This window comes from Puntigrus tetrazona, chromosome 20 (assembly GCF_018831695.1).
Source record: "Puntigrus tetrazona isolate hp1 chromosome 20, ASM1883169v1, whole genome shotgun sequence".
NCBI classification, from domain to species: Eukaryota; Metazoa; Chordata; class Actinopteri; order Cypriniformes; family Cyprinidae; genus Puntigrus; species Puntigrus tetrazona.
In genome coordinates, this window is record NC_056718.1 from 22,738,155 (window position 1) to 22,754,561 (window position 16,407).

The 16,407-nt window shown below is 38.0% G+C and overlaps 2 protein-coding genes across 2 annotated transcripts; both read left to right on the plus strand.

The window, feature by feature from the left end:
• The first annotated feature begins 1,478 nt into the window (after positions 1 to 1,478).
• laptm4a (lysosomal protein transmembrane 4 alpha) lies at positions 1,479 to 6,123 on the plus strand. The gene is made up of 7 exons (XM_043219846.1): positions 1,479 to 1,710; positions 2,609 to 2,729; positions 2,822 to 2,898; positions 3,758 to 3,880; positions 3,984 to 4,079; positions 4,167 to 4,265; positions 5,017 to 6,123. The coding sequence occupies exons 1-7, from the start codon at positions 1,585 to 1,587 to the stop codon at positions 5,089 to 5,091; spliced, it is 717 nt and encodes a 238-aa protein (XP_043075781.1). The 5' UTR covers positions 1,479 to 1,584; the 3' UTR covers positions 5,092 to 6,123.
• A 134-nt stretch (positions 6,124 to 6,257) lies between these two features.
• matn3a (matrilin 3a) lies at positions 6,258 to 16,007 on the plus strand. The gene is made up of 10 exons (XM_043219848.1): positions 6,258 to 6,501; positions 7,146 to 8,183; positions 9,356 to 9,931; positions 10,813 to 10,938; positions 12,585 to 12,800; positions 13,945 to 14,097; positions 14,310 to 14,435; positions 15,046 to 15,144; positions 15,368 to 15,437; positions 15,537 to 16,007. Exons 1-9 carry the CDS (start codon positions 6,345 to 6,347, stop codon positions 15,421 to 15,423), a joined length of 2,547 nt encoding a protein of 848 aa, XP_043075783.1. The 5' UTR covers positions 6,258 to 6,344; the 3' UTR covers positions 15,424 to 15,437; positions 15,537 to 16,007.
• The last annotated feature ends 400 nt before the right edge of the window (positions 16,008 to 16,407 follow it).

Genomic DNA, 16,407 nt, shown 5'->3' on the forward strand with positions numbered 1-16,407 from the left:
TGAAGGTCTGCGGGTCAACGGGCGGAACGCTTCATTTGTTTTAACCGCTCAAGTGCTTAAAATGGATTTGGGAGTTTTACGAGGTCTTCGGTACCAGGTATGATTTGGTACTTTGCAGGTTTTTAGGAAGTGAAATGTCTTGGGATTAAAAAGGCTTGTTTTCAGCCTTTGTCATGATGTTGTCGTTTTGCTAATCTGGGTCTCCAAGCATAAAGTCAGCTTCTGTTTTAAGCTCTATATCTGCGAAAAAAGATCATTATTCCCTCAACCATATATATTTAGGGGAGAAAATAAAAAAAAAAAAAATATATATATATATATATATATATATATATATATATATACATATATATATATATATATATATACACACACACATATATATATATATATATATATATATACACATAAAAATTCTCAAAATTATATGAATATAGTGTATATATACATAGTAAATATATATAAGTAGCAGTACACACACTATGTAAACAAAAACTTATTTTGGATGCAATTTTTTTGCCAATAATTATTTGAAACTAAAAAAAATATATGGAACTTTTTAAGACTATAAAAAACATAAATAAGAGTCTAACAATTGCATTACTATTACTTATTGTTGTATTCACCAGAATATGTGTTGTAATGGAATTTAAAAAAAAAAAATCAGGTGGATTCTACTGTAAAATTATACTGTTAGCAGTCACATATATGCAAGCCGCCACTGTCTATTTCTGATATATCACCTGATTTCTTACATAATTTCCAGCATCTTATCTATTATATAACAGCTCTTCAAAATCATAAAAGCTTTTCCGAGAAATGCATCCAGCCTTAACTTCCATGAGTCTGTCTACAGCTGGGTGAGCTCATGCACATCCTCCTCCTCCTGTGCCATCTCTTAAGAACCCACCAATGCAGTAATAAATATAAGCGCAACCATGCGCGATTAAACTCTGGCCACGTCCCATATCCACGCGTGATCCGGCTAGCCACGCCCCATTTTCCACTAATGGTTCAGTAGCGATGGGTTAGTGATTCCTTTCCACGAATCGGTTCTAAATGAACGGATGTAAAGCATTTTATTGTACGTTTCATCAGTCAAATCGTGGACGTTTCTCAAACGGAAGACTGCATGCTCCGGAGGTCTCATTTGTAGGCTGCATACTTCATAAAGAAGATCTTATTTTTGAATATTGAGAGTTATAAATTTGAGCATCATTCATAATTAAGTGTACATAGTTGTATTATCCATACGGTCGGCTTAACTGAAATAAACCTTCCTTTTAAGAAACGGCCAATGTTCATTTTGATGATCCGTAAAAAAAACGTTCGGTTTGATTAGTGAACGATTCATTCAAGGTTTTGTTCAATGAACTGTCCGCGCCGCTTAAAAATTCTGAATCGGTTTGTTTGATCTATTAAAAAGAATCGACTCAAAAGAACGAGTCGCGCATCATATGATTTAGCTTTGACCACGCCCCCATTGTTTCGCATCCATCAGGGGGAGTTTTGCCCGAACGATCGAGAGCTGCTGTTGTAGCTGCTGTTTTTGACAGGGGAGACTCATCTCGTCTCTTTTTCTCGATGTTTCTTCAAAGCACCGAGAACGACATGCGTTTCAAACCGTCTCGAGACCGACTTTACAGCGCTCGCTGCTGCGGCTGCTGTCACGTGCGGACTGGAACCATCATCCTGGGTACCTGGTACATGGTACGAGGCGTAAAATATTAATTAAACACAGTCTTGTCGTTGTAAACATACATTAATACGCCAAAATCATTTCATTCCGTCGTCTAGTGTCGCCTCTGTGTTTTAAACCGCTTTCGTGTGGACGTTTTCGGCTGACTCTGCCGTGTTAGCTCGATGCTAGCTACCGTTAAGCTAACGCAATGTTTTGAATTAGAGCTATCAACAAATGATGAAAGCAAACGTGTTTAGACGTGCTATGTGTTGATTAAACGCGTTTTAAGAAATGTATCCGTTTATTGGAGTAGGGTAACATGACGTAGCGATTATTTCTAAGTGTATAATTATAATCTGTTTTGGAGACGGCTAACCGCTAGCTGAGGCCGGAGGTTATATTCATCAGACTTCACCATGGGGTTGAAGTTCACTTGGGTATCAATTTTCATAAAGTAAAATATTTGGAATTAAATATCCATCATATATTACAGGCTAACTATTTTAATAACTGTGCATAGGAGTAATTAGGGTGTCAGCTAAATTATAAAACAAACAAAACTCAACTAAAAAGCTGTCATTAAGTGTGGCTTGGAAAGGTTTATGAATACTTTTGGATAAAATGGCACCGGCAGTATCAATTAATCTGTCATTAACTGTCAGTGGTAAGTGCAGTTGTAGATATTTATATACCAAGTCTGGACCTGGGCTGCGCTTTACAAAAGCTTTATAAGCTTTCAGTGTAGACCCATTGAAAACAATGGTTGTTTCCAGAAAACCAGACTAAATGTTTCCATTTAATATTGACTGGCATTAATTTCAGCAGATTTCTTGGTATTTTATTTAGTTTGAATGATCTCTTACGAATACTACTATCTTGTCTACTATCTTATCTTTACATTTTTACTAATATAATCTCTCCCCAAAGGTGGTGAACCTGTTGATGGGTATTCTGTTGACTGTGGCAGTAACTCACCCCGAGAACGTCCCTACTGTTGACCTACAGTATGAAGTTATCGAGCATTACTTTGCCTCAGACAGGATGTCAGGTACAGTCACGGGAGGTTTTCGTTAATTAAAAACTGCAATTTTTATTCATATTTATCTCTAAAATGATACAACTTCTCTGTTATCCCTACAGAGAATGCTTGTGTGGGCTTTGCCATCTCCCTCCTTATGCTCACCATTAGTGCCATGATGGTGTATGGAGCCATTACTGTAAGTTTCCTTAAACTGGTACATCTGTGCTGTTTTTCAATTGATTTTTGTTGAGGAAAAAAAAAGTCAGCGCATTGATAGTCTTTTATATATATATATATATATATATATATATATATATATATATATATATATATATATATATATATATATATATATTTTAATTATTATTTTTTTTATTTTTTTATTTATTTATTTTTTTGTAAATTTCTCAATTTGTATAGTATATTATCACTATATTTTAAATCTTGGCAACATTTTAGCATAACAGGAAATATATTAACACTTTTTATAGGAAAAATCCCCACAGAAAAGTACAAAATAAATGTTGCATATAATGCAGTGCTATGTTAAACATTGTCAAATTTCTTTTGACAGTTAAAGGCAGTTTGAAATTTTTGACATGGTCATGTATTCTAGAATACAATAGTGCGTTTCACCACTGTGTTCATCTGTACTTCACAGTCTTGCTTGACGTCAAAAAACAGGTTGGATCTGTGAAATTTTGTTGTATATTAGTTTTAGTTGTAAACGCATATTTGCCATACCCGCGCTTTTTACCTTGAGTAAACACTGAGCTTTAATTATGTCTTTTTAGACCCCTAGTATCCTCTGACTGCAAATTTTATGCCTGTAGGGAGTGAAATATTGGACCACAGCCTTGCTAATAGCTCCCTTTCCATGTTAAATATTCTCTGAGCATAGTTATTCAGCACGGCTCCTCTTATTTGCTTAAAAACTGGATGATTCACTATTCCCTGGAGTTTTACAGGTTTGCATCAGCATTAAAATGGTGAGAAACAGTCTAAAAATGAAAGGCAAAAAACCCACCTCATGACACATTTCCCCTCCCGTGCAGAATCGTGATGGCTGGCTCATCCCGTTCTTTTGCTATCAACTATTTGACTTTGCTCTGAGCTGCCTGGTGGCCATCAGCTCCCTCACGTACCTGCCCAGAATCAAGGACTACCTGGACCAGCTGGTCAGTCTGCCATCTGCCGCCACCGCTGTCTGTCTGTCTCTCAATCCTCTGACATTAGAAGTTAATGAAAAATGCTTAAATTGAAAACATCTGTCTCTTTTAGCCGGACTTCCCATACAAAGACAACCTTCTGTCTCTGGACTCCAGCTGCCTCCTTCTGTTTGTGCTCGTCTTCTTTGCCATTCTCATTGTCCTTAAGGTACACTGATATGAACCGACACCGAATCTGTTGTTTTATTTGTAAGAAACAGATTATTTCAGTTTGTGTGTGTGTGTGTGTGTTCAGGCTTACCTCATCAATTGTGTTTGGAACTGCTATAAGTACATAAACAACCGGAACACTCCAGAGATTGCCGTCTATCCTGCTTTTGAGACCCCACCTCAGGTATGTTTATACTAAGTTACTTTGATTTAAGATGATGATATTAGATCAGAGTACATCTTTAACGGGTTTTGCAGTCAAACTTGGAGTGTATAAATTAATAATGTATTATTAATGTAATGCAATGTTGTTGAGTTTGAAGTTTTAAAACATGGAGTTGGGTTTGTGAGTGCTTTTTTTTTATTAGAAGAGCACAGGTGTATATTAATGAATGAACTTTTTATACATATTAATTTTAGTGATCTTATGTTCCTGCAACGGTTTTATTAGTATTTCTGTGTAGCTTTATTCCAGTTTAATATTTAGTACTTTAACATATTTGGGCTAGTTGGCAAGGGAGCTTTTTTGGTTTTTAAATTCACATTTTTTTCTCTAGTTCTATTTTATTTTAGCTTAATTTAAATTACGAAAATGTTTTTAATAGTTCACTAGTTTTCAATAGTGTACTAGTGGATGATGGGGAAAGATTTTAATTTTTAATTTTTTTTTTTGTGGTCTTCTATTCTGAAAAGGAGCCCATATTAACCTCCCTCAATATTAAAAATGTAGCCCCTTAAAACACACCATTCACTCAGTTACAGTAGAGGGCGCTCTTTGCCTTCGAAAGGTGTTTTGAGCAGCGTTTATCTATCACCGGTCCTCAACAGTACCCAGCTTTATACTTTTTTGCTTGCTACCACAAGAAAGTGTCATGTTGTTTTGCCTAGAGATACGACTTCAGATTGGTTTAATTGGCATCTTCTCTTTATCATAGTACATCCTTCCCACCTATGAAATGGCCATGACAATGCCAGCGAAGGAGCCTCCTCCTCCTTACATGCCAGCTTGAATTCCCCTGACTGGTTTCTTCAGTAAAAGCCAGTGCAAACACCCATCTTTGCCTTTCGATCCTGCCTTCCATTTCAACACATGGAGGGCGTTTAGACTCCCAGCGTCCACTCATCACATCAGCAGCTTACATATTTGCATAGACTTATCCATGACTCTTTCTTTCGCATGAACAGCTTGTAACAGTTCATCACTGCAGATCTATTTTTGTAAAACTATAGGAAGTGGCACGGTGTTGGGGAAGAGATCATGTGGTTGTGGCGAGATTTATTTTAATTACTTAGTGTTGTATCTGAGATTTGAAATGCCATTCTCTTTTGTGGACATCATGACTCGGGCTCTGCAATAAATTGTGCTTATGACAGCATTATATAGTTCATAGTCAATCACTAATGAAATGATTGTGAGATGGGGCAGACGATCTGCCATCTGAAATTTTTACCAATGAAAGCTTTCACTTTATTTGCCACCTTGAGATCTTTATTTTTCCATGCTTTTCAATGCTGTGTTTTTTCCTAATTGACATGGTAGAGGAAGTATTGTGAAATCTACATTGCCCTACAACTTGGCAGGGCACTTTCATTTAGAATCACCTAAATCTGTTTTGCTAGTTTATTAATCTGTTTAGACAATCCAGTGTGATGGTTAAAATCTATATTTTTTCCATTGTGTACTTTATTAGTGGACGTAAGACTTTCATCCTTTCAAACGTGAAAGCTCAAAGCACTTTTTATCTTGTTTATATAATTAGTGTGTGTGCGTGCGTGCGTGCGTGTTTGTTTTTCATCCATTGAAGCATTGTACACCATCATGTTAGCAGCCGTCACAGTGATCTGTATTCATGGTAACTCATGGTAATGCTGGTTAACATGCAAGAGGAATCCTCACATGAACAACAATGATATTGAGTTAAAAAAGGAAACTGCTAGTGCTGTATAAATCAATGGATGCATGTTATTTTATTTTGTGGTCTGTTTCTTTTCTTGTACATGTTCTGTAATCGAATTACTTCAATAAACACTTCAAAACAACATATCTGCCATCAGACTTTTCCCCCAGTGGACGTTTGGTTCGTGAGTATTATTTGTGCTTGGGACTCCCCCCTTCTGTATTTGGATTGGACAAACATCTGATCCGTTTCTTGTCGACCCTTTAAATGTGCTGCCTAGGATGCTGTAGGAATCATACCGGTGTCAGGTTAGACCAGAGGAACGCACACAAATTTGAAGCGGACTTGAGAAGAACGAAGAAACAATGAAGTCCTTCATTGGGAGTTTGGTATATTGCCTCTCTCTTCTGCTGGTTGATCTCTGTGAGTCCTATGACTTTAACAATCCACCCCACATTTTAGCACAAAGTTATGCACAAAGACGAAATCACGCTCTTCCACATCGGACGCTGAACCCAGCAGGTAAGTTACTGATCTTAAGCCACTTCTTAATTCTAATGTTTTTTTAGATCAATGTTTGCATTGAATCTTGATCTACTTAACATCACTGTAATGGAACATTAATGGTTTCATTATTTTTCTTGACAACAAAAATTGTTTGATTTGTGCATGCATTAACAGTAATAAGAAAAGGAAGTTTTTTTAGTGCCATGCACAATGTTAGAACTTTCTCTAGTGCATTTAAAATAGCAAATGTGGGTGGGGCATGCAGGCACTGAAGGGATAGTTCACCAATAAATGAGGATCTTATTTTACACTCCATGATTTTTTTATATGTGGAATATAAGATAATTAGAAAATCTGTACCTTTTGCCCAAACAATGAAAGTTCCTGGGTCCGATGTTGTCACACTCCAGTGCTGTTCAAAAATCTATGTTCTGCAGAAGAAACAAATAAATACAGGTTTGAAATGACTATTGCGTGAACTATTCCTTCAAGTGCATGAATGCTACAAAGCATTTGTGTAATGTCTGGTTAGCATGTATTGTAAAATGTTTTTAACACTGAGGAATTAGGACATTGCAAACAATGCCATTTGTATTTGTTTGACTGACTTTCTGTTTGGCTAATTTCCTATTCCACTTCAACCTTTTGATGGTTCGTAGTATACAGGAGTAAATACTGGTTAGATGGACCTGATCAACCTAACAAACAGAGGAGGAAGATTTTGCCCCGTCTTATCCCAGTAGCTTATCCAGGACCCACAGCTCCTTCTCAACCCAAAGTTCATGACTGGCTCAAAGACAAGCCAACCACAAAGGTGCAAAATACAAATAACAACCACTCTCCAAATGAGGCGCACATGCAGCTGAGAGGTGAATGGGCACCGATAGTTTGCAAAAAAGTGATAGATCCAGAACAAAAAGTTGTGTTTACAGGAGAATCAGGGAAGCATACAGGCGTGTCAAAAGTGGACTCAAATCCACCAATTGTTGTTCCACAACCGCAGTATATAGATCCAGAAAGATCTGTTGATCTTACAGAGCAATCAACAAATAACCAGCCAACTGTTCCAACAGTTGCTCCTGAGACAGGGTTTTATAAATCAAAGCCATCAATGACCTTGGCAACCTCACAATCTTTGAATATCTCCCTGCCTCAAAAACCTCTGCCACAATCCTTGTCAACATTGGCTCAAGGACCAAATTCACAAAATTCATTACCCCAATCTATTACCACCACTACCATGACACCTGAGGCATATCCTCAAAGTACCTTCCCCGAATCCTTGCCAACATCCACCCTTACACCGGAGGTGTACTCCCAGAGCACTTTATCCCCACTCTTACCAAAGCTCACCTATTCAAGAGGGCCATATCCTCAAAAAATCCCACCCCAATCACCATTAGAGCCGTATGACCAAAGTGCCTACCCAGAATCCCAGCCGGCATCCACACTGATACCACTGACAAATCCTCAAAGCACTTCGCCTCAACTTGTACCAGTGTCCACTCATAGATTAAAGCCTCTTTCCCAAAAGATCTCATCCCAGTCCTTGTCAACATTCAGTTTGACACACGAGTCATATCTTCAGACCGCCCCACCACAGTTTCTACTAATGTCTACCGTGCCAAAAGAATCTTTACCAGAGGCATCAAACAGGATTATTACCCACGACAGGATAGCCATCACAGGGAGAACAGGTATAATTCCCTGTGTACTATACTGTTTTGTTTAACCCTCCATCTGTTCATCCTGGGGTATTCAGTCCTGCTTCTGTAGGGTCAATGTCCTGCATAGTTAAGCTTCAACAAATGTCTTGAAGTTTCTAGTAATCCCGAAGACCACAAACTAGCCAGCATGATGGTTCCTAGATATTTTTCCCCTCTGGGCATTTTTCTGTTCGCATTCACACCAGCAGCAGGAACTCTGAAGTGGTCAACAGCAGTGTCTTTACACATGGCAGCTACAAATGCCAACAACAGGTGAATAGAGGACACGTGATTAGAGCTGTGGGAGATGAAAAATAAACACACTTAATTTGACTAAATCTCCAATGACGACTTGCAGTGTTACATATCATAGAGGCGCTGTATACAACAGGTAGCTAAATGCTGCTATCGCTGTTTTCCATGTTCTTGAAGTAAATATATTTTCCACAACTTGTCAAAGTGGCAAGTAATCAGTGTTTTCACATACATCCCTGATAGTTCCTCTAAAATTGTCTTATACCTTAATCTGCAAGTAGGACCTCATGTAAGTTCCCGCATATAGAATTCCTAGAATAAAATATCTTCCTATTTCCTGCATTGCAAGCATGCCAAAAAAGGGACTTCTGACAATACTTCAAGGGTGCGTTGGTTAGTTAATTCAGGTGTGTTTAATCTGGATTGGTCCTAAACCCTGCAGGACAGTGGCCCTTCAGTAGCAGGACTGGTTGCACTTTAAAGCAGTAGAGGTTTTTTGTTGCATAGGTGGACAACGCAAAATGACATTAAGGACCCAATTATCCTGAGTCACAGCTTATTCCTGCTTTAGGGTACCTTATATATCAGAAAAGGTGTATTTTCTATATTCTAGAAGCAATCTAGTATTCCAATGTGTCAAAGTATGTCATTTTGCTGAAATCCAATGGAATTTGTTTTAGAAGTGACCAAACTTGTTTAACTAATCTAATTTGAATAATCCTTTTGTTTGCATGCAAAGAATATGCTTCACTCACATTTACCATCCCATTGGTTCAGAAATATAAAATGTCATCTCTAAAAGTGGTTCTTTTACTAAACCTTTCATTAACTAACCCGCCACTCTTCATTATATCATGCTGACCTTGAGAAAATTCTGAAGTGCTGAACAATCTTTGCTTAACTCTCAGCAACAGATTCACAATGTAGGAGCCGCCCACTGGACCTGGTCTTCATCATTGACAGCTCACGTAGCGTGCGTCCAGGTGAGTTTGAGAAGGTCAAGATCTTCCTGGCTGACATGGTGGACACTCTTGACGTTGGCCCCGATGCCACACGTGTTGCAGTCGTGAACTATGCCAGCACAGTCAAAATTGAGTTCTTCCTGAAGAGCCATCTTACAAAGGACTCTATAAAACCAGCCATCAACCGAATCGAACCCCTCGCCGCGGGAACCATGACTGGTATGGCCATCAAAAAAGCCATGGATGAAGCCTTCACTGAAAAGTCAGGAGCACGGCCCAAATCGAAGAACATCTCAAAGGTTGCCATCATTGTCACTGATGGACGTCCTCAAGACCAAGTTGAGGAGGTGTCAGCTGCAGCGCGAGCTTCGGGAATTGAGATTTACGCAGTCGGAGTGGATAGGGCTGACAAGCAGTCGTTGAAGCTCATGGCCAGCAATCCACTTGAGGACCATGTGTTCTACGTGGAGACCTACGGTGTCATTGAGAAGCTCACCTCAAAGTTCCGGGAGACATTGTGTGGTAGGGTTCATGCAAAAAAGGGGAGATGGGGCTCTATGTCTTTCCTTTTTACAAGATATACATCTCAGTCTTTGGAAGTGGGCGATGAATTCATTCTCTGGAAAACAGTTGGGTCTCAAAACCAAATTTAAAATTGTAAATCCATGCATTATGATCTTTGGAATTATGGCTTTCGATCTAATTATCTTGTTTTCCAGAAGTTTGAATCATTGGATCGCAACACATTCTGAAGGAAATCTTCCTTCAGTATGTGAGTGCTGAAAAAGCCCACCAATCATTCAAAGAAGCATTCTTCTACGTTTGGCTCTTTTGAATGCTTTGAATCATCTAATGTGTGTGCTTTGCATCCTATTTTTGTGGAATGAAGGTCTTGGAATGGAATGCTCTCGATATTTAATATTGTCGATGTCTTTTCACACAGTTGTTGTAAGACTAGTGTACTTCAAGTATGTTTTTCATGGAAACCTCTGATCATTGAGAGCTTTGAATATTTGACTGTTTGTGGATAATTAAAATTGTTTGTCTTTTTCAGGGCAAGAGTCGATCTTTTGGACATTAAAATTGCTCAATCAAGTGCCGTGCTAGAAAAGTGCTTGCTAGTTACGCCTTCAGAGTATCCAAACAATTTGCTTAGTGCAGCTGTCAGCTAGTATCATAACATACTGATTTAATGCTAAATGCTATGCGAACTAAGGGCATATAATTTGAGTAATATTATCGTTTAAGACCCATGAAGCTTCTAGTGTGTCTTTAAGGTAGTTCTTACATTAGACATTTAGTACAAGCATTTTTTTTTTTTAGAAATCCAGTTGCTTCCCCATAAACTTACTCTTGCTAGAGTGGCCTCCTCACTCCAGTCGAGTAATGAAAGCTTGTTCCAGGTATGGACGCCTGTGCAATGGGACATGACTGTGAGCACATATGTGTCAGCAGTGGCTCCTCCTTTTACTGCAAGTGCCGGAAGGGCTATATTTTGAACGAGGACCAGAAAACATGTTCCCTAAAACGTAAGAGCCAGCGGATTATGCTAACCGCTTTCCTTTAGATTTTGAAGACATACTTAGTACGAACATGTATGATTTTCTGTAACAATGACTAATTTAAGCTTAATAATAGCGAATGCTTATATTGCGCCAATACCGGCAATCTTATTTAACTAACCTATTTAGCTAGCAAATGCTTGCCAGCTTTTTGTTTCCGATTGTATTACTTGATATCGTATGATATCATTAATTTTATTGTGTGCTAAGTTACTGGTTACATGAAGATGTAAATTCTGTTCCAAACATAGTGAGCTGCTTTGGGACATGTTTGTCGCAAACACAGATTGTGCTCTTCACACAAAATAGGCCACTGAGCATAGAAAACAGCACGCAAAACTTCATGAGAATAAAAACACATAGCTCAAATATTTGTTAGATTGCACTGCTGCATTAGATTTTGGCACAAGCACAATCTTGAAGATCATGTTATGAAACAGCCTTTTTACTTTAAGATACATTGTTCCAAGGCAGGTCCCTTGGGTTTTGGAACAGAGCTGTAATTTAGCTGCATTGTAATGATTGTTGTCCTACAATCCAGCACACTAACAGCTGAATTCTGGACTTCCAGCCACTGATTCAAGCCATTCACAATCACTGTTGAATTGCTGTGGACTTTTTTGTTCTGTACTGTTTCATTGTCAAAACAGTATAGCAGTAACATCAGTGTCAGTTTTGCTGAACGTCTGAGACAGATGATAAACCGTAGAGTTTTTTACTTTGGGGCAAATGGAGCAGGCGCCATATTGGATATGTGTTGGCTTGAACATCTCAGAAAATGTTTTGAAAGTTTACAACTAAAAATGTATTTAAAAAAATATGCACAAATTCTTAAAATAAAACAAACATATTTAAAACGTAATACTGAATAGAATATTAAAGGGTTACTCCACCCCAAAATGAAAATTGTGTTATTAATCACTTACCCCCATCTCATTACAAACCTATAAAAGCTTTGTTTGTCTTCAGACCTCATTTTAAGATATTTTGGATGAAAACCAGGAGGCTTGTAACTGTCCCATTGACTGCCAAGAAATAATCAATGTCAAGGTCCAGAAAAGTATGAAGGACATCGTCAGAAAGCGTTATGGAGCTACGAATCCTTTTTGTATGGAAAGAATTATCACAAGCCTCCTGGTTTTCATCCAAAATATCTTAAAAATGTGTTCTGAAGACAAATCTTTTCTGGGGTTTGAAGCAACATGGGAGTGATTAATGGCAAAACTGTAATTTTGGAGTGGTGTAACTTTTCTTTTCATAGATTACATATTAAATGTATGTGAATATTTGTCATATTGCTCAAGGAGATTGTTATTATTGTTATTATTTTTAAGTAGGGAAAAATATCAGGAACAATATTATTTGAGGTACAGAATTCAAAGTTTACATTTTTCGAATTACTTCCAAAACTCTCATTGATGAGTCAGTGATAGTATCGAATTGGTTTCAAATCATATAAGTTTGCCCATAATGATATTTTCCACTGTTTTCATATATGCAGATTTCCCAAACCCTACAGCAGAAAATTCCTGAAATGTACTTGTTTGTTTTTAAGGGTATTTTCTTGTACGGTATTACCAGTGTTACTGTAGATGTCCTGTGGCTTGTTCCAGATATGGATGCGTGTGAAATAGGACACAGCTGTCAACACACTTGTGTGAGCACTGGAAACTCGTATCGCTGCAAATGCCGCTCAGGCTTTGTCTTGAACGACGACATGCGAACATGCTCCATTAAAGGCGCTGGCGCTTACGGACATGGTGACAGTGTCCACAAGGGTGACCGAAACAAAAAGAAAGATGGCAACCGAAATGGTGACGGTAGCGCTAGTGAGTCATGATCAGAAATGACTATGACTTCGTTCATACCATTTCGTGATCTAGAAACATCAAATTAAATTCCATCAACAATGGACCTAGCTTGTGATCAGAGTGTTATTAATATTATTTGAATGAAGTCCTAATTGATATTCTGAAATCACCCAACTTTTGGTCAGCACTTTGGCTTATTTTTGGTGTGAATCATATTTTAGAAGGAAATTAAATATGGTTATTTAGCTAAATGTTTGCAATGTAATGATTTTTGTCCTACAATCCAGCACACTAACAGCTGAATTCTGGACTTCTAGCCACTGATTCAAGTAATTCAAAATCACTGCTGAATTGCTGTGGACTTTCTTGTTTTGTACTAGTATAGCAATAATGTCAGTATCGCTATATGTCTAAGGCAGATGAAAAAACAGTCAAATTTTTAAAAGCATTTTTGTCGTATTGCGCTGAGACTTTTTTTCATGTTTTTAATGGTTTCAAAAGTTCAAAAAGTCTTATTATATTTGTTGGTTGGGGGTTGAAAGTTTTTATTTTTCCAATTGCTTCCAAAAATCTCATTGATGTGTTATTGTTGATATCGAATTGGTTTATTGCTTCGATTCAGATAATAAGTTTGACTATATTGACATTTTCCACTAGTTTACACAACATTTCCCAAACCCTACAGCGGAAAATTCCTGAAATGTACTTGTTTGTTTTTAAGGGTATTTTCTTGTACGGTATTACCAGTGTTACTGTAGATGTCCTGTGGCTTGTTCCAGATATGGATGCGTGTGAAATAGGACACAGCTGTCAACACACTTGTGTGAGCACTGGAAACTCGTATCGCTGCAAATGCCGCTCAGGCTTTGTCTTGAACGACGACATGCGAACATGCTCCATTAAAGGCGCTGGCGCTTACGGAAATGGTGACAGTGTCCACAAGGGTGACCGAAACAAAAAGAAAGATGGCAACCGAAATGGTGACGGTAGCGCTAGTGAGTCATGATCAGAAATGACTATGACTTCGTTCATACCATTTCGTGATCTAGAAACATCAAATTAGACCTAGCTTGCGATCAGATTGCTGTTAATGTTGTTTTAATTTTGCCAGTGGATATTCTGAAATCCCCCACCTTTTGGTCAGCACTATGGCTTATTTCAGGTGTGGATTCCTGTGCTTTGGGCCATGACTGCCAACACGCATGCATCTCCAGCGGTTCCTCCTATTATTGCTCGTGTCCTTCTGGCTTTGTCTTGATGCAGGACAAGAAATCATGTTTCAAAGCCAGTGACGCAGATGGAGATGGTAGTGCCAGTGAGTTTTCTGCTTTAGACCTTCATAAATGGTATTGCTATCATACCATTTTATGACAGGTTTCTGTAGCAAGCTGAGAATTATGTTTGTTTTGTGGAGAATTTTACGTAGCGGTTATAAGGTCGAGTTATGAATTAATTTAGTTGCATTTTCTGTCATGTGTTGCTGAGATTTGTTAGCTTCGGGGGTTCTAGAGTTTTAACTCATTGCAGGTCTGGACTACTGTGCGCTGGGTCATGAATGCGAACACATTTGTGTCAACGATGATGCTTCCTATCACTGTGAGTGCCGCCGGGGTTTTGTGTTGCAAGAAGACAAGAAAGCATGTTCCAAAAAACGTAAGAGTTTATAGAATTACTATTTGGTTTTCTGTGACCGTCCACGTCACGTGGCGTGGGCAGGAATGTGAAAAATGTGTAAAAATTCCAACAGGCATTGATAGCGGACATGAATCCAATAGAGAAAAAAAAAAAGAAGCATCACTAAAAACATGCATATTTTTTACATTATTGCATGTTATGTAATGGCCAACGGACAACCAGATAGTCGTCTTGTATTGTTAACATTTATTTTAATGTGATTTCAAATATATTACCACAATATTTCAGTCTTAAGTCATGATCCTGCAGAAATAATTCATTAAAATAAATTGTAGTCACTAGGGAGACTTCATCTGTCAGCGTCTTATAATTTCTGACATGTTGAGTTAGTTAAACGCTGATTCAACATCGATGTAAACTCATAATATGTAACACTCTCACAACGTTGTGAGGAATTCAGAAAAGAACAACACTGCATGAACTGTGTTGAAAAGCGTTACATATTTGCTAAGAAACTTTCACTTTGAGCTTGAGGGGTACACAGTTTGATCTTGACATCGACCCCTAATTCAAATCATGCGCTTGTGAGGTATTTCTGTGATGTTTGTTGTTTGATTGTGATGTGAAGAGGTGAAAGTGGAGATCGTTCAGGACCCGTGCATGTGTGAAGCCAGACTGGCTTTCCAGAGGCAGACACAAACCTCCCTACAGGACCTCAACTCCAAACATATCCTTTCCAAACACCACCACGCATCAATAACGCCCTTCAATGGAGCTTGAAGTCAACCTTTGGTGGAACAGCATGATGAATGCAATGAAAGTCATCTCTCTTAAAATAATAATATACACCAAAATCTTAACACTAACATCATTTGCTTAGCTTTATTGCTTTTACATTTGTTTCTGGAAACGGTGCATTTCAAACTCTTTACCCTTAACGGTCATCATACTTGCTGCTGTCACAAGAAAGGTTGAGCAAATGGAAAACATGCTGGGACGCATGTAACGGAGCGGTTCTTGGTGAGCACTGATTCTCTCGCTTTTTTTATGATGATGAATCATTTCAAAGTTAGATTTTTACTCCTGCTCATCAGGGTCGACCTGTTCTGTGAATTTCAGTGATTACTGGAGTGGATATGACAAGAAGGGCTCCTTTTTCATCAATAAAGCTTCATCACGGGCCACAATGATCACAAGAACGGCTTTGAAATTGTATCACAGCGGCTGATGTTCAGATGAAGTATAAAAGAATATTAACTATAGTCAAGTAGTAATTAATATTAATAAGAGATTAAATTATGCATGAAATGCTGGAATGTACGTATAATGATGTTTTTTTGCTCCCCAGAAATGGTCAAAAAAAATATCTTAAATAGACTATATTAAAACATGTATTGTAACCAAAGACCGTTATCAAATGTGTATTTTAATTGCTTGTGTTCATGTCAAAGAAAGAATGTTCTTATTTTTACTGTTTAATCTTATGTAGACTCTCATGTATACGGTTAAAGTTAAATAAAGACGATGTAGTCTACAGTATTTATAACCAAGCAGTAATATTTGCTTTATTAAAACTTGTAACACCTTTAATCGAGAGTCTCAGAGTGTCTTTGTTCATAACATCTGCCTTGATTTCATAGCTCACAGTGTATTGAAACGATACAGGCATTCCTATAGAAATCATATTCACGTCGTTCAGCTAGACAGACTATAGGTTTAACAGTAAGACGTGAAGAACTCGTCTGTCTGCAGCCACTGTGAGATGTGCTTGAATCAATATCTCGACCATTATAGACCAACTGTAGACCTTCAGTCTAGCCGTTGGCTAAACATAATCGTATAATCGCTGGCCAGGTGAACTTGCACAAAAACATGTTCTTGACAAGCTTTGTGAAATTCCCCCGATCGGGATATTCATTTATTTCATCGCACGTATATGCTATACAAACATTTGAACACCCCACAAATTCAGACAGACAGAGAGCATCAA